Here is an 18577-nt window from a genome sequence, read left to right on the forward strand (position 1 = left end):
TTTGGCCCACCTGATTGTGTTTACCTTGCTCGATTTAAGCAATGCAGCTTAGGGTTCACAGACTTTTGCACATACAACATTTGTCAAATAATTTGTTTTATCTATTTTAACAATTGATTTCTGGAAAAGAAAAATGTTGAATTGATAAACAAACATCTGTTATTTCATATAAAAAATACTGGTATTGAATTTTTTTTATTAATAATGGTTAAAATAAATAAAATTCCAAAAGGCTCAAGGGGTTCACAAACTTTCGCACGACACTGTATATATATATATATATGACATTACTAATTACAAACTTTTTTACAGTCTTTTTGAGCCCCCCTCCCTCAATGCATTTGATTTTATTTTGAAATGAAAAGCCGGAAGTGTCTCTCCATTATGTGGCCTCGCTTGGTTTCAAGGATGGACGGTCTGTGCAGCAGCTTCACCATCCTCCCACTACACAACACTGTGCGGCTCTGCTACAACACAATGGGGCTGTAATGTCAGCGACACCGGGCCAGATCGCAGCATCTTCTCGAGAATACTGAACCAGTGTATGGATTTAATGATGATGAAGAAGAAGAAATTCAAGTTCAGGGTGGATTTTGAGCTGGACGAGCTGTCGTCTGTCCCCTTCGTCAACGGTGTCCTCTTCTGTAAAGTCAGGCTGCTGGACGGAGGCTTTTCCGAGGAGTCTTCACGGTAAGGATTGTTGTCCATTAAATACAGCTATATGTACACTCTATACTGCTTTATATAGTTCGTAAGATAAAGTAGCTTAGGAGCTTTCACATAATAAGCCGACCAGCCAACAGGCTAGTTATAGGACTAATGTTAAAACAAGCTAATGTCTGCCAGTTGTCTGCTGCCATAACTGTATTTTGATTGTCCATATTTACCTTACATTCAAAGCTATTTTAACGAGAAAATAAATTGTAGAATTAACGACAATTGGTGCTTATAAGATAGCCTTTCCTTGGCGTTGAAAGGGTGTTGCAGTGGTTGTATTTGGTAGGCTAACTTCCTTGCTGATTGTGGAAAATGATGAGTAGCCAGCTGACTTGTAACAAAGCTAAACATGACTCCTCTGGCTCTATGTATGGCGGCCTGATCAATAATGCCACTAGTGTCCTCCTGTCCTAGTGTGTGTCTTTGTGGCCTCTATTCGGTCATTATGTTGCAATAGGAGTAGGTTGGAGGTAGGGCTTACTGGGTATTGGCAATCCTTCATTATACATATGGGTCACAATATATCATGATAGGCTATAGCCTACTGCGATACATCGCTCCTACACAATGCATATCAGATATATTGCGACATTTCACAAATGCAGCTCGAAGTGCTTTACATTGAAATGGAAATGGAATTAAGATCAGGGATGGAGTACCGTGAAAAGAAAATAAGTTGAAGTTCGAGTCAATCTTGCCAACATTAGTGCAGTTTTGAACCATCAAGTTTTTTCTTGATATTTCGCCTGCATTCACACAATTGTTTCTTAACTTTATTCTCGAAATTTCTATTTTTTTCTCAAAGTGCATAATGAGAAAACACGTCCTCCTCTTATTTTTCTCTCCTGGCTGTGGCCCTAATAGTAACCTTACATCCTACACAGCCTTTTCAAGTCACTAATGGAAATTCACCACAATCAACATATTGTGAGTGTTTTTTTCTTCACGATTCACAATTAATTCTTATCCTCTCATCCCACCCTATAACCATTAGTAAGTCACCTTTCGTCCACAGCAGATGACACTGTGTTTGCTACCAAGTTGAGACAAGTAAAGACAGGCATCTCCTCTGGAACCAGTTTTAGGCTTACGCTCTTAAGTTACAATAATATTAGATGAGACTTTCTTCATGCCCCAAGGGAAATCGTTTTGTTTAAGTAGCAAATAATATAATCAAAAATAAACCGTTTATTAAACATTTTCAATGTGTATAGTCTATTTCCCTGATTATAAGAGTTTACTACTCTTAGAAGATGGATTGTCAAAGGAAAATGTCCACACTCAATAACTGTAGCAGCCATTATTCAGTCACCCTGTGGTCCACAGCAGTTTCATAATAACGCTATTACTGCTGACAAATTGGGACAAGCAAAGACAGACAGTCCTCATATTTAACCTGCTTTGAAATTTGGCTCATTAATTAAACCGGCTTCTAACACTGGACCATGAGAAAGGCATTTGTTTTAGAGTGAGGCTCTAGGGATCAGATGGCTTCACCCTGATGATATAACAGACCCTCTGTTTGTTCTACAGAAAGTTGCTCTTATAAAGTGGCTAAATAGAAAAAGGTCACAGTGTTCTGTACTTTATGATCCGGTTGCTTTGGGATGGTAATGGCATTTAGATCAATTCAAAAAGGTACAGGTTGTAGAATGTAGTCGCATTTTTCAGAACAGACTTGATAGATAATAATATCATAAGTATATTGTATTAGTGTATAATTGCTTGAAAATAAAAGTTGTTTCTTTTATTTCCTTAGAATGAGCTTTTAATGATCTCCATAGGAGCGGGTCAACCTACGCAGAGGCTGCCATGTTGCACCGCCATGTTTTCTACAGTAGCGTAGAACTGACAAACTTAATGGCAATATTAATTTTTATAGTGGGGGAGTCCTGGGGCAATGCACCTGTTGGAAGACAAAGCAGAAGTACTATAGAATAAACAAATAAATACATCTTCACCTCATCACTTGGTATTGTGGAAAGAATTGAGGTACTGTTAATGCATCTTTAGTAAGTAGGTTCTGTAATTATTCGAGAGGGAGGGGTTACCAAGGGAGCATTGCAATCTAAAACTTTAAACACTTGATACCACTACATTTTCCCATATTACACACTGCACCTTTAAATACTGTAAGAGGTAGTTTAATCCCTACCTAAAACATTATTCTCGCTCTGAAATGTCTTAGCCTTGCTTGATTTTTAGTCACAAGTCTGATGTGTTGTTAGATTCCATTTTTAAGCAGCAGTTTGATTTGTTGGACCCCTAAACTTTATTTCCTCTCACCCTCTCTTTAGTCATCCCAATTGTGTGTTTAAGGGAAGTGAGGATTGTTGTTTTTATGAGCCATTCTTTCCTTTGGTGTGGCTCGCCATCAGGTCTGCACCATTGTTTTTTCCCAAAACAAGAGTGCTTTACTTAATTCTTTGTGTTTTTTTTAAAGTATCCATTTTTTGGATAAAATTCAGACTTGATCTTTTCATTGAAGCTAGACATTAGAAAAAACCCTGCCCCAAATACACATGAAAAATATTTGTTTTCTTGTGTAACAATGTGTTTGTGTAAGAGAGTTTATGCCTGAATTCTGACCGCAGCTGGCTTTTTAAAAAGGAGAGCAGCTGTGTTTCACAAGATATCTGACCCACGTTATAGCGATGAGAGTGTATATTTTTGCTGCGCTGAGGAGTTCTGGGAGTTAACAGTGTGTGTAGGCAAGCCAAGCCAATATTCCCAAAGCACGTCGTGTCCTGCTGGCTGGGACTGGGAGTTCCCTTTCCTACTCATGGAGTTCACTCTCTGAAAAAGTATCAACCTCACGATGAAGTCGGCATTTGAAAATCATTGGTCACGCATCTGCTGCTTCTGTGAGGCAGGCCTGTATAATTAGTCGGCCTTAACCGTCTTATCAGGGATCTGCACATCCTGATAATCATTTGAGTATTATGTTATTAATATGAGAGACAACTTGTAATCATTTCCCCCTGTACTGAAGAGGATGAAATCCTGTTCAGCTGATAGAAATGAATGGCATGTGAGATGTCTTCACAGAAGGGAGTAAGTGAGGTGAGTGGGAGAGGAGAGGACGGCTGTGAAAGAAAAGCCATCTGGGGTATCGTAATGCTGCCCACGCATACAAGCTCTTCTCTCTTTCACCTCATCTCATCCTTTCACTGAGACTAGTAGGCTGCACCTCACTCACTATTTCTTTAATAAATATAATTATTTTTATCAGAATGTTGCAATATAGAAAGGACACTAAAGGGAACAAGCCCCACAGAATAATGCTAACAGTTCATCATATTGTCAAAGGACCCAGGTAAACATGTTACAAAACAATTTATCCCGAAATGAACCACAGCACAACTCGTATAAGGGTGAAATAACATGGCCTAATAAAAGAAAGGCACATACCGGTAGATCGTATGGGGGAATAGATATAAAACATAAAATAAGTGAATAAATAATAAAACAGAATGGCAAGTTGCTAGAACCGCTCAACATCAACCTGATGAGGTGATAATTTGACCTTTTGCGCGTGCGAAAGAGCTGCATCTAAGGCTGTGACATTTTGATTCCGAAGTCAAAAGGAATCTATCATTTTAAAGCAGGAGTCAGTGTTATTAATAAGCTTGTTATTAGGGGGAAGAAAAACCAGAGGCTAAGCACATAAGCTTGTATTAACAACCTGAATCAGTGGCCGGTGAGAGATGTCATGATAGTTAATCCAGTAGTCATTCAAACTAAGAGGTTTTCATTGTTATGTTTAGTGATTTTAAAATGGATTAAATTAAGTCTGACAGCTTAGTGAAGTGAGCAAGGATGTGAAATAAATGGTAGTCCAATAAATCTGTACTAAAAACAAATCATCATTGTTTTGTGAACAGTTTTTTATGGTTGTGGATAAGGGTTGGTCGTTGCTTAAAATCTCTTGATATAAACGCCAATTTCAAGACGTATGTCTTATGTACATGCAAACTATACAGTATGTATTTTTTTTTAATTACTTGATTTAAGAAATATATACATTTCTTTACAAAATCCTTTTTGCATTCAACAAGAGAAGCCAAAGTTCTCGGATGTTGAATGTATGCAGTGCCAAAGCAGCCGTGCAAAAAAACAAGATTATGAAACTGTTCAGATGTTCAATAATAAACATTTGTTGTTCCTATGTTTACCCAATAATGCATTATGATTCTGGCACCGAACCAAATAGTCAATCAGGGGATTTTAACGGGAGTTGTCCAAACCTCAAAAAGGAAATGAACCAGCTTTTCAGTTCTACAACGACACACTCAAAGAAATAATTGTGATACTACAGTTGGAGTGAAATCCCAAATCCAGTCTGTGTTTGGCTCTACGCATTTAAATCCAAATATACATCAACAATCTAGTAACGTATTAGCTATGGAGACAACAAATGCATATTTGGACCTAACAAAGTACTTAAAAAATTCTCTTTTTTTTTTCTTGTAAATTTCCAAATGCAGGGAGCCGGTGCATGCCAACAGTGTTCGATGGAGGAAACGGTTCTCGTTCCCCTGCAAGATGAGCGCTAATGCAGGAACAGGGGTGCTGGACCCTTGTGTGTGTCGTGTGTCTGTCAGAAAGGTACAGTATGTGACTGCTGAGCTTCAGATTTAGATATACACCTATGTTGGCTCTGGTTATGCATCTGGTGAGGATTTCATGCAAAAATGAAGACTATTGTTCTCGGCTCGCAAGTGTAAAAACAAGGCAGCAATTAAAGAGGAGTGTCCAATCCTTGCTAACAGAATGCTGTACCTGGGTCAAATTCTGGTATTGGTTACGTAGACTTAATGTGACATATTGAAACCTGAGAGTGAAATGTGAACTCTGAAACAGCAGTTAGCAAGCAAAGCATTCTGAAGAGAAGAGACTCATCACTGTTAAATCTCTCGCCACTCACCCTGTTGATAATCCTTTAACCTTTAATGCGAGTTTGCTCTAGTTGTTTCAATCATGTCAAGATAGTGATACCTAGTTTTTACGAATATTATATTTTCATTGGTTTGCACACATTTGAAATCTGTACTCAATACTCAATAAAAATAAACAATAAAATAAAAGCTAACACTACAGGTAAACTGAATTACACATCAAAATAACCATTCAAATCATAGCGACACATAAAATTACAAGTTCAAAGAATGAAAATAATCTAGGGGAGTTCAGTTTTTAAAGTAGGACAGAAACAGTCGCCAGACTCTATAGTATTTCTGGGTGGATCCTCGGACTGTGTATTTAAGATGCTCAAGTTTAAGTTTAATGTTAATTACTTGTATAAAGACACACCGTTAATTACTTTTGCACTTTATCACACTAAAATGAATCCTGACTCAAATATTTTAATTTAAATGTTCAATTGTCTCTTTTCCAGGAGCTGAAAGGTGGAAAGGCGTATGCAAAGGTAACTCCTCCCCATGCTTATGTCATCCAACCCCCATCCCCCTTATAGCCCAACCTCTAGGTCGCCCAGATTTACAGTAATCAGCCATGTTTATGTAGATAGCCACGTGAGCCCATAGCAAACAGATGGCATTTCTCTGCCTGCAGGATGGCTCATTATGTCATGGGTTTGAAAGTAATTATTTACTGAGCATGCTGAACATCTTGTTGTCGACTTTTTGCACTAGATAAAGTATTTTGTTTCCCCACGAGAAAATTAAATTTAGGGATTTTCTTAACATCCAGATACGTCACAGTGCTGACAGGGCAAAATGTCAGGCTCCTGATACAAAAAAACAAAGTTAACCCGGTGTCATTTCTCTGTCCTTCAGCTTGGTTTTGCGGATCTGAATTTAGCAGAGTTTGCCGGCTCAGGGAACACAACCCGCAGATGTCTGCTGGAAGGCTACGATACCAAAAATACCAGACAGGATAACTCCATTCTCAAGGTAACATTGAAGCAGACACTCCAGTCTGATGTCACTGCTCTGGGGAGGATACCTTGGTGTTTTGAATACAAGCCTGGTATTTTTCTCAACCAGAAACGACACACAGAAAAAGGGTTTTTGCATAAACATCTAGGATTACGTACAACAACCATAGCTTGGTTTCATGGCTGGTAGTCAATTAGAGTGTAACCAGAAATAAACCATTGAAGGCCTGAATAATTCTAAGTCCCCAATTTGTCACAAAACTAAAGAATAAAAAACAAAGATATTCTCACTAATCAGAGTCCTTGTGGCTTTTCAAGATCAGCTGGTAAAACTACATTTTAGCTGTGACTTTTGGAGTTTGTCTATTCTTGTTATGTCGGAATGAAGTATTGTTACTATGCCTGAACCAAAACACATTCCTTTTACTTTAAACGAAGAATCCATGCTACTGGAGACCTTGAACGCAAGTCAAACCTGAGTCAAATAACAATTCTCTTTTTCTTTTAACAGGTCATCATTAGTACACAGCTCATGTCAGGGGATCCCTGTTTTAAAACGTAAGTTAAATACATTTTAATATGGTGCTAAATCTGCTTTTGTCTGCAGTTCATACTGTATTAGCTCAGTCTGACAGTTTGGTGTCATTTGACATTATTCATCAGACTTTTTCTGTCTGTATCTCTACTACCACTACGACTCGTTTCATTCTGAAAGAAATGTACTTGTCCAAGTTGTCACACTAGTTCTTCCAGTCGAAATATTATTTTCAGTAAAAGTTGTGTATGTGTCACATACATAGAGAGAGAAATGTTGCTTTACTGCTTTACCCAGGGGCAAAATATGACCTACAAATTATTCAGTAGTGTCTGTTTATGCATAGTTTTTTTTAATATATATATATATATACCTTGATTATCACATGTAATGCTAATTTTCAGCTTATAAATATAATTTGTCTTTCTACTAGAAAGGAGAGAAATCTGGAGTTTCTGAACTCAGTTTGTCACAGAGGTATAGGTGAAGAAAGAGAGAGGGTTGTTTTTTCTCGTACTTTAGGAGTCTTGTCTAGACACACGATGACCCATATTCATGTTGAAAACACGTTTAAAAAAATAGGTGACTTTTAATATTTGAATCCTCCTGCCTCCATTTCTCCGGGGGTTTTTCCGCCTTGCTTTGCATTTATTTATTATTTATTATTTTAATAACGAACGATTTATATAATTGACACAATGAATTATTTAACAAGAACGGAGAAAAAGCTTGATTGATTGATCTTTCCCTCTGCCATCAGGCCGCCCTCCACGGGAACAGTGATCGGGATCCAGGGCGATGGAGAGAGTCTGCTGGAGGAGAGGAGGGGAGGGGACTCACAGAAAGGCTGCTCTGGTGAGACCTATCACGCCACATTACTCTCCTACTGCTCTGCTTAGTCATCCCAACGGCTTTTCCAAACATTTCCTGATAGACCACACTGTATCCATCCCATTGCATGCTGAGCCAGGGTTACCAGTAGTTTTGTTTCACTTTCACATCCAAGTTCTTTATATGTATCTAAGAGATTCTGTAACAACCTTACTGTTTTATCTGGTCTACTCTCCTTTGCTGTTCTGAGCTCATGCTGAGAATCGGTGTAGATTTGCATTCAGTGACTTTGTGTTCTTGAAAAGCGCCATATAAATTGCATCCATTATTATTATTATTACATTTAAAGGATATAGACACATCCCTACTAAAACACATTTTCATTAAATATCTCCTATTATACTACTTTTCTGGTCTTAATTTCTCATTAATGACTCCTATAGAGCAACCTGACTATAGAGCAACATCACAGCACAAAAAACCATGTAGATTTTCGGAAGCTCTTCCTCTCATCTGGGTGCATTCAGCATTCCCTGTCAACACTAGGCTTCGTCCTTCTCCGCCCCCTCCCCCCCTGCAAACCCCACTCCGTTGTGATTGGTTACCTTCCTTCCAGAACACTTTCAGCGGTGCGCGGGCAGATTTGAGCAGGCAGGTGGGGGCATTGCCGGAGCACGTTGCAGCATTACCATACATGGAAAAATCCGGATTCTCTACGTAACGAATCCCGGAAATTTTAACAAGTGAATCGCGACCGGCTGCCCTAGTGTTTAGCGCTCTGCACAGCCACCCCAGACGGTCAGCAGGGAATACGTCTAAATGCATGTCAGTCATTACTTGACACTTTAGTATGGTTAAACATGACTATAAAGCATTATAACAACGTTTATAGGTCATACAAGTTGTAGAAGCATCATAGGTCCTCTTTAAGATAAGATCACATTAGCATGAGTCGCTCAACATCAACTGATCGCTTGCCGTTGTTTTAGTATCAATTTTTACTAACCAACAATGATAAAAACGGTGGTTATAATCCAAATGTACTGGAAACATAATGTACACTTTAACTGTAGCATTGCCTTTCATTTACCTGCCTCCTCCTTGACATACAATTCCACCTCCCCCACCCTTGTTTCCCTAGCGTTCCAGCTTTGAAACCACACACCTAGCCCTCACTGCTGATTCAAAACGACCATTGCCTGCTGCTGCTTTACATTATTCAAAGTTTTACACAGGCTAATGACTAGAAGATTTTTTTTTATGGAGGAGCTACAAGAGGGAAAGCCTTATTCGTCACCAAATTTCGTAATTTAGATTTACAATAAGTGCATCATTAAAGTTCATGCATTAAGCTGCAGATCTGATATGATATGATCCTGTGTCTGATTGCTTTTTTAATTATGCGTGTGAAATTGCGTCTCTACAGCATGGTGATGCAATCATACTTCATATAACTGCTGTTTATCCAGCACAATGAAAATGTTCCTCTTCCAGATGCCCCCTTTCTGCTAAAATACACTCCCCTGTTTCACCCCTTATTTCTTGTTCTGAATGTGTGTGTGTGTGTGTGTGTGTGTGTGTGTGTGTGTGTGTGTGTGTGTGTGTGTGTGTGTGTGTGTGTGTGTGTGTGTGTGTGTGTGTGTGTGTGTGTGTGTGAACACAGCATAGTGTTGAATGTGTGTTCCTCCTGGAAGCTTCAGAGTCTGGTGCAGCTCTTTCATGTATTATTTAAACTAGTCCTCTTTTAGATGAGCTGCAATCTGTACCGACCCTGTAGGCTGTTGAATGGTTAAAAATAGAACTGTGTTTTTCTGGTGTGTGTGTGTGTGTGTACACCATTTGTGTAGTTTTCTGCTGAAGATGATGATATTTCTCATTAGCATAATGATGTCTTGGCTGTGTATGAGGAGTATCAGTTCAAGTAGGAGGTTTGGTAAATGTTTGCAGTATGGTAGATTGTTTTCTAGATGGATCTTTGTTGATATAAATATGTATGTTTATCCTTCGAGACGAGTTGGAATATGACAAATAATTTCATGAGATATTTTGTTAACCTTTGGATGCATAGGTCACTGAAAACTATAAGCCCCAATAAGTCAGAGCATCGCAATGTGCACACACACACACAATTGTTCTAGACTCAGTACTTGATCATATGTGAGATTTATTTCCCCTTGGGGAATATCACAACCAAGATGTTTCAGGTATAACTGTAACATGAAATGCTGAAATTTCACCCTAAATTTTGAGGAAACAGTAGTTTTTTTCACCTATGCATCTCAGAGTTAATATGGTGTTTCTGTTGTGTTGTCGTGGAAGAGCCCTTTCCTTCCTTTCCTACAGACATTTGAACTCTGAACTGTTCTGTTTTCCGATGGCTCAGCTTTTTTCCAGTTTGCATTCTTGACATTAAAACGGTGTCACACGTGTTCATATCGCTGCAAGTTCACTGCAAGTTTTTTTTTAAGGGGCTTTGACTTAAGACATTGATGTACACAATGTTCCATCTCAGCTGTTACAACTGTCCAAAAACTGGTTATTTGGAGTAATATTTTCATCTTCAGTCACACAGAAATTGTGTATTGCACATGACTCCCCTCTGATTGCAGAACCAGCTGAGCTCTGATACTGTTATTGTGGATAAAATATTGTAATAGAATTGTATAGGGATTTAAACTGTAATTCCTTTCCATTTTTCTAAATGTGTTTGTTTGCCACCCACAAGCCAAGATACTTTCCAGCTGGGGTCATTCACTCATTAACTTAGTGATGCTGAACTATAATAGGACAGTGTGTGGGGAGCAAACAAGAGCTTCTTTGTTGTTGTAACTGTCATCCGTTGGCAGAAACAAGCTACAAACCAACATCCAGTAGCACAATCCAGGTTGTTTAGTATAAAAAAAACAAAGAAATATTCTACATTTAACGAGACAAGAACTGGGTTATTATGTCTGTGGTTTTATACAGCATACATTTCATATGAAGTTTTCTTTACTGGATATGGTGTTTGAAATAGTTGGAAGAAGAGAATGGTATTGTTGCCTTGCATAATTAATAATTTAAGAAAAGAACAAGTGCTGTGGCATTTTTACTGTTTTTTTTCTAGAACTATCTCCCACTAATTTCTCATTGCAGACTAACATACTCAAATTTTGTTTCAGCTATTTCTGTTTTTCACAAAAAATACTATACCATATCAATACCACACACACTGAGCTGAGAATGAGCCATGGAGAGTAGACAGCAAGAGCCTAGACAGAATCTATCCATGTTTGGCACCGGTTTCTTTTCTGCTTATATGAGGAGGAGGCATAAGAAAAGCTGTACATTTAGCGTTTTTCCTTAAATAATGGAACCTTTTTGCTCTATAAAAAGGACTCTTGTAGAGTTTACAGGCCTCAATATTCCTGACTGTCTTTTCTTTTTCTAATACAGCAGAGAGTCGAGAAGGGAAGTGTCCTGTAGTTTCTGATGAGCTCGGAGGCTGCGGTCATTCACGAACGTCAAGCTACGCCAGCCATTGCAGCCAACAGTCCAAACTTTCAGGTAAGAGTCCCTCACATTTAGAGAATTTAGATTTGTTTTACATTTGTTGACCTGACATGGATGACAGGCAATCATACAGAACCATTTTAGCAGATAAAATAAAATGTATATATAGTGCTAGTGACAGAATTGAAACAAATATTTTTGTCTTCGAAGACCATTATTTTAACTGGGGAAATGTGTGTTTGAGGTCAAACTGAGGAAAACCTCTAACTAAGAAGGAGAGATGTAATAAAACAATTGTCCAGTGACACTCGAGCAGAGCTGTTCAAATCTGAGGCTCAAGTTTCCATTACAGGCAGATCAGATGGCTGTAATTAAAGATCAGAGGAAGTGGAGAGATGCACTGAGAACACCTCTAATGGCCCTCTAACTTGGATTTTGAAAACGTATTTCCTGCCATCTGTAACTCTTTGGAGGAATTAGTGTGTTGGAAGTTTGCTCTTGCATGACGCAGTGAACCGATGCCCTGGGATGTCCTTGCTCTAAAAGGCTTCCTGCAGATATAAACCCCACAAGAGTCTGTGTGGGAGTCACTGCTGAATCTTTTAACAAGTTGCAAATCTGCTCGAAAGCACAGAATGTTTTTTGCCAGAAAAAAAACTATTCTATAATATTACACATTATGTGAATGTTTCAAATGTATCCTTTGTCATTAATATTTAAATGTAGATTAGACACCAACCCTATTATAAGTGGATGTCAAAAAAACAATTTTACTGAAACTCTGAAAAGCAGAGGGAGGGACACACTTAGCAACGGGGTGCCTAAGTTATAAACAAAAGTGAGCATTTAGCAGCTTATGAGCCTAACATTTCTCTCAAGAGTCGATAGAGATCAAAAAGAGAGTTTATATTGGACTCATTTAACATTTACCACGGGGAAGTAGCTCAACTCCAAGTAGATGACAATGTTCCTTTGTGTAGATAAGAAAGTTTGCTAAAAGTTTGCAAAATCAACTTAAAACATGATGTAACATTGTTATTGACAATGTTTCTTCTTCCCGCAAGTTACCGAAAAAATGATATATTGTGCACCCTATAACCCTAACTGTTAATACCATATTATAACATAATAAACTCATTGCCTCTGATCTTTCTCAGGCTACAGCACAGGTCACTCGCGCTCCTCCAGTATGTCAGAGTACAGCCATCGGAGGAACCATTCGGTGGGCAGCGCCTCAACAGGCATTGGCAGCCTCCCGGAGCCCAGCGAGGACCGGGACAGAGATGCCAGACCCTGCCCTGCTTTACCCGAATACCCCGTTACCACAGCAACTACTAGCAACCCACCCGGTACACCAGTACGGAGCGCCTCGTCCTGTGAACGCCTCAACAGGTGAGATGGAAGCACAACAAAATTAATTTATGAAAAGTACAGAAAGATGTAATGGTTATATAGTCAGGCTGAATGAACATAAAGCAGTCTCAAGTCATAGTAGCCTAATGTATTTGTAGGTAATGAGATCAAAATAAATTATCAGCAAGTTATTTTCGGGAAGTTAACAAAAACATATATTCATCACAACTAATGTATAATATAATTTAATCACAGTTGAGACTTGTGTGACATTACAGGAAGTGGCTCTTGTGCAGTAAAAGCTTTGAGGCAGAACAGCGGAGGAATATCTGGTTTCAAATTGTGATGTCAATAGTGGCGTCAAATGTTTGTCATTGTGTGTGTGGGGAACTAACAATGCCCAACCATAGTAACCTCACCATGACAAATAGACTGCAGGAAGTAACTGCACCTGCCAAGAAATAGTCTGGCTCATATCCTTAAAACCACGCGTAAAACTACAACATGTCGGTTTTACACTTCCGTACTTGTAAAGATTAAACAAATGATATGTGTTAATCAGTGAGCTTTAGAGGGACCGATAGCCAATCCACCTAAGACAGTAAAACTGTTTCCCCCTGTTCCAGAATTTATGCTAAGATAACCAAACCAAACCATTCACATTCAGACACGAGTTATCTTCTTATGATCCAACTCTCAGCAAGAGTAAAAATGCATAGTATTCAAATTGTTGTATTTTTCCTATGTAATTGTAATTGCAGCCATAGTATTTTCAGTTTCCAGTTAAAGCCATTAGTGGTGAAATGGACAGAAAATGATCCTTATATTCTCTGCCCTCAGACACCCAATGAAGCAGGACTCCATGGAGTCTCAGCTGAAGAGGATGGACGACACACGGGTGGATGCGGATGATGTTATTGAAAAGATTCTCCAGAGTCAAGACTTTACACCCAACCTACTGGACTCTAGTGCTGAAGGTAAGCAACAGGTCCAGAATAACAGACAGACTTTATCAGAAACTGCATATTTGTAGGTTTTACTCTTCGTGTTTCTGATGCTATGTTTCCATTTAAATATGAAGAGAATCTTTAGCAATAAATAAATAAATAAATAAATAAATAAATGTGAATTAAGTAGTTGGAAGCAGAACTACAGTAGTTTGATTGGAAGATGCAATATAGGCAACGAACCGTAACATGGCTCTAATAAAAAGTAGAATAGAGAAGTTGCGTACAAACCGGATAAAAACAAAACATGGAGAGAGGTGTGCAGAAATTCCTTTCAATTGGGGAAGTTATTGTCCTAAGAGCCTGAGCTGTGATTATAAAAGTTCTTGTTTTGTCTCAGCAACAGTTCAAGATATTACATTTAAATGATATAAAAGAAAATCAGGAAGCTGGTATCAATCTCAATAGCTGCTGGCCATCAACTAATCAAATAATCTATTAGGACTTTCAGCTCTACAATTAATGAATAGAAATGTAATGTAATTGGTATCAAATCATGAGCATTATTGTTTTTGCTAACTGCACAGCTGTTTTGCATAGGGCTGTAATTAACTTTACAGCATTGTGTTATCCTGTGAGTCAGACTGTGTACTTTGAGGAGTGGGGCATTGTTTTTCATTCCAAGGTCTCATCCAGCTCAAAGCTAGGAAAAGAATGCTGCTGTCAATACATGATTATTTTTAGATCACCTAGCAACTGGCTGCTCCTCATGACAAGAATTGTTCAGGAGCATGTATGCGCTCTTCTGCACTGAATGAATGTTAATACAACTGTGTGTGTTTCAGAGGAAGGCTTACGTCTGTTTGTTGGCCCTGGGGGAAGTACAGCCCTTGGAAGCCATCACCTTCCCACCAGGTGAGTGTGGGACATACACTGAAGTCAATGCTATCAAGAGTACACAATAACTGCCGTCAAGGAAAATATATATATATTTTTTAGGGCTGTCAAAATTAGCGCGTTAACGCAGGGTGATTAATTTCTGGAATTAACGGCGTTATTTTTTTAACGCATTTAACGCATGCACAAAATGATCCGCCCCGTACATCCCACCGGCTCTGTACTACAGTCATCTAACGTTGTGGCTGACCCAGGATCAGTAGCTGCGCGCAGCCAAACATAGCAGCACGTTAGCCCGTGCCGTGTTTTAAAGTTTTAAACTGCTAACGGTCACGTCTGTGTCGGGGGCATAGATAGTATATAAAATCAACTGCCGCGGCTGGCAGTTGATGTCGGGAGCAACAGGAGGAGAAACATTGTCCGCTCTGTTCAGAGCCCGCGAGGACACAAACGTCTGCAGTTTTCAGAGGTGTGTGTGATCAGACATCAACATAACGTCGGCTTCCTGGTAGGCTACACATGAACAGTCCCCTAGGACGTGGTCGCGTCTACAAACGCACGCACGCACACACCCCGCGGACTGTAATCAAGTTGTATTTAAGAATGCACAACCTATAGGTTCACCAAATAAATGGCATTCTATAGCCTATCCTATATTTGCCCAAAGACATAGTAAAGAGACAGACCAATTGAATTATGGTTTGGTTTAAATTTATTTTCAGTATTAAAACCATAATTTGGATTTTCAATTAATAAACATAACCTACTAATTTTAAATGTACATATCCACCTTCTGTCATTTATCTTTACGTTCATACAACAATATACAGAGAAAATTCGAATTTTTCAGGCATATTTCCAATGGTAAAATTAATCGTGATTAATCCACAGAATCCTGTGATTAATCTGATTAAAAATTTTAATCGTTTGACAGCCCTAATTTTTTTTCTACAAACTGATCCTCTAGTAGTACAACCATACGGTTGTCATTTTTGGATTCGAGTGAAATGTCTCAACAGCTATAAGATCGATTTCCCTTACAATTTAGTGCGCAGAGTCATGTCATTTGTCTTGATAACTGTTCTGTGATTAAAATAGTGAAATAGGGATATTTTAACACGAAGGCTCCACACACATAAGGGAATATTGTGCATTGTTAGTCGTCTGCTCATCTAATTGTGTTTTCTTCTTGTCATTCCAGGGTTGGTGCTGGAGCGTACGAGCAAGTTGTGATAAAACGTTAGACCTTTAGCCTCTCTGAGATGGACTGACACTGCTTACATGAAAAAAAAAAAAAAAAAAAAGCTGAAGCAAGGCGGTGTCCATTACAATCTGCATTCCTACGGCACACACTTTGAAAAGGATCAGCAGCAGCACTGTGATCACTCTGAACGGTTAATGTTACAACAGTGCCCTCCTGTGACACTCTGTATGTGAGGGAGTCGGCCATCATAAAAACATACAGATGTTAGTTTAGAGAAATTAAACATCCAAACAAACAACCTAACTTTAAACTGATACGAACTGGAAAAAATATTAATCTCTCTCTCTATGGAGGACACAAGGACAGGTTCTGTGTGTGCGCTTCATCAGAACGAACCGATATCTACACTGAAGAGGAGTATGCAATACGTTTTCAATACATTCCTTTGTCTCTCAGTGTTTGTTTAGGACTTGCTTTTCAAACAGAATGTTCTATTCAATATTTGCCTATACGCTGCTTAAAAGCTGTACCGATAAATGTTGGCGCTCTGACAACTAGTGTTTTGAAGGTGAGAATATTTTACCACAAATACGAGACATGAGGCTATTTAAAATGTGAACATGGGCTGTGTGTGTGTGTGTGTGTGTGCGCGTGTGTGGTTGGTTAAGACCACTTTTATTTGTAGTAAAAGTTATCATGTTATCTTGGGTGAGTGGGGGGATGTGACATAATCTCTTCTTGTAAGGAAAGCTATTACTTGCAAGGAGGAGATATCATAGAGGTCCTCGTTCATATTTGAGGATAGTTTTTTGAAAATCCCACAGTACTAATCTGCCCTAAACAGGGTAATACGCAGTAGCAGCATATTACAACTAAGTTAACGTCACAATCTAACGTTGTGACATTTGCCTTGCCATTTAATCAAATGTAATGCTGTAGAAATGTGTAATTTCTGTTCAAAACAGAAGAAAAAAAAATTGACAAGCTTTTTATTAAAAATGAAGCTTTACACTAATCCAACCGCAGTAACTAAACTCTGGCTGTTAAGATTACTGCATCCTGGCTTTGTAATGCTCCTCAGACTGTAGTAACTCTGGTTTAATTCTGTCTGGGCAACTACATTGTTCCTTAGGCGTTACCTTTTAAATGAAAAATATCCATTTTGATGAACTGATATCTTGGTAATTTAGTTTATTTTTTTCACATAATTAAATGTGGCAGTAATTCAATCCAATCAGGATGGCGATTACAGAGCCATCCCCTGCTAAAAGTAACTATCTTAGTAACTTTTATATTTGCTTTTGACTAAAATGAAATATATGTGTTTCGGTTTGATCAAGATACGTACCTTCAAATCCCATTTTTTTATGTATTCCACTCTGTATTATTTTGATTACAATATAAATATATATTATTAATAATTGATGTACAGACACCCAGCAAACAAATACTTTTAACCCCCATAATCTAAATAGACTATAACGTTTATTTTTCAAGACAAACTAGTTGAAAGGACAAGAAAGGAGAAAGAAAATATTCTGTCAGTATATACTGTGATTTCCCCTCATATTCTCGAAGGATTATTGAAATGCAGAGAGCAGTATCTGCTTTTTAATTTATTATGTAGGTCTTGTGGCAACTAGTGTTTGGGTAAAATGATCAGTCTAAAATTAAGGTATTCTTTCTGACCTTTATCTGTTACACAGTATGCCAGCCCTTTGGTCTCAAATTCACTGCTTTTCTAAGTCAATTCTCTCCGCCTTTGTAACACACACACACACACACACACACACACACACACACACACACACACACACACACACACACACACACACACACACACACACACACACACACACACACACACACACACACACACACACACACACACACACACACACACACACACACACACACACACACACACACACACATCTAATTCCAAGCATTTCGGACTTTGCGTTGCATCTTTTTGGAGCTGGCCTGTTGGTCAGGAAGCGTGAACTTCAGTGAACAAATGAAAGATCCTGTGATGCATCGATCATTGTATTGATGTGAAGCCGATGCATTCTGTTGTTTGTGTCACAGGAAGGACTAGATAAGTAATCCACTGCCATGAAAAAAAAAACTCAGCAGCAGCTGTCCTAATTTGTGTATGTGTATGTATATCTCCTAACATCTTATCAACTGTTAAACTTAAGAATAGTCTTATAACAAATAACCAACGCACACAATACATGATTGATTAGCGCTATAGACACATTTACATTAATAACAATATTAATCTGCAGAGTTTTTAAAATACTGAGTCCTGTGTCAAACAGTAGGCTAAATGCATGTGGACGATTTGTATTTCTAGCCTGATAGGACATTAAGTGCCCAATTAAAAAGGTAGAGTCAGCAATTCTAGAGAATGCTTATTGTCAGAAACAGTGAATATCTCCTCACACTACCTGTCCATAATGTGTGTGCTTGGGAAAAAATCTGGTGTTAATACACAGCCTAGGCTCTAGGGTGTGTATTAGAGATATTCCCTGATTTTGACAAAGTGATTTTGACAACAAGCAGTCTCCAGAATAGCTGACTCCATCTTTTATTCAGTTAATTAGAAAAAAAAGCCCCAAGTACACAACACATACTTTTAGCAGGGACCCTCTCAGGCCTATGCATAAGGAGAACCATGGACACAAAAGCTACTAACT

At 38.5% G+C, this 18577-nt stretch overlaps 1 protein-coding gene across 1 annotated transcript; it reads left to right on the forward strand.

Moving 5' to 3' along the window:
* Positions 1 to 544: 544 nt before the first annotated feature.
* Positions 545 to 17585, forward strand: fam102bb (family with sequence similarity 102 member Bb; the record flags this gene model as incomplete). The annotated part of the gene is made up of 11 exons (XM_080033401.1): positions 545 to 690; positions 5205 to 5325; positions 6116 to 6145; positions 6516 to 6632; positions 7128 to 7174; positions 7912 to 8006; positions 11418 to 11528; positions 12632 to 12866; positions 13668 to 13804; positions 14620 to 14689; positions 15873 to 17585. The coding sequence occupies 11 exons, from the start codon at positions 545 to 547 to the stop codon at positions 15913 to 15915; spliced, it is 1152 nt and encodes a 383-aa protein (XP_079889527.1). The 3' UTR covers positions 15916 to 17585.
* Between the last annotated feature and the right edge of the window lie 992 nt (positions 17586 to 18577).

Source organism: Ammodytes marinus (assembly GCF_949987685.1).
Source record: "Ammodytes marinus genome assembly, chromosome: 8".
Lineage (NCBI taxonomy): Eukaryota > Metazoa > Chordata > Actinopteri > Uranoscopiformes > Ammodytidae > Ammodytes > Ammodytes marinus.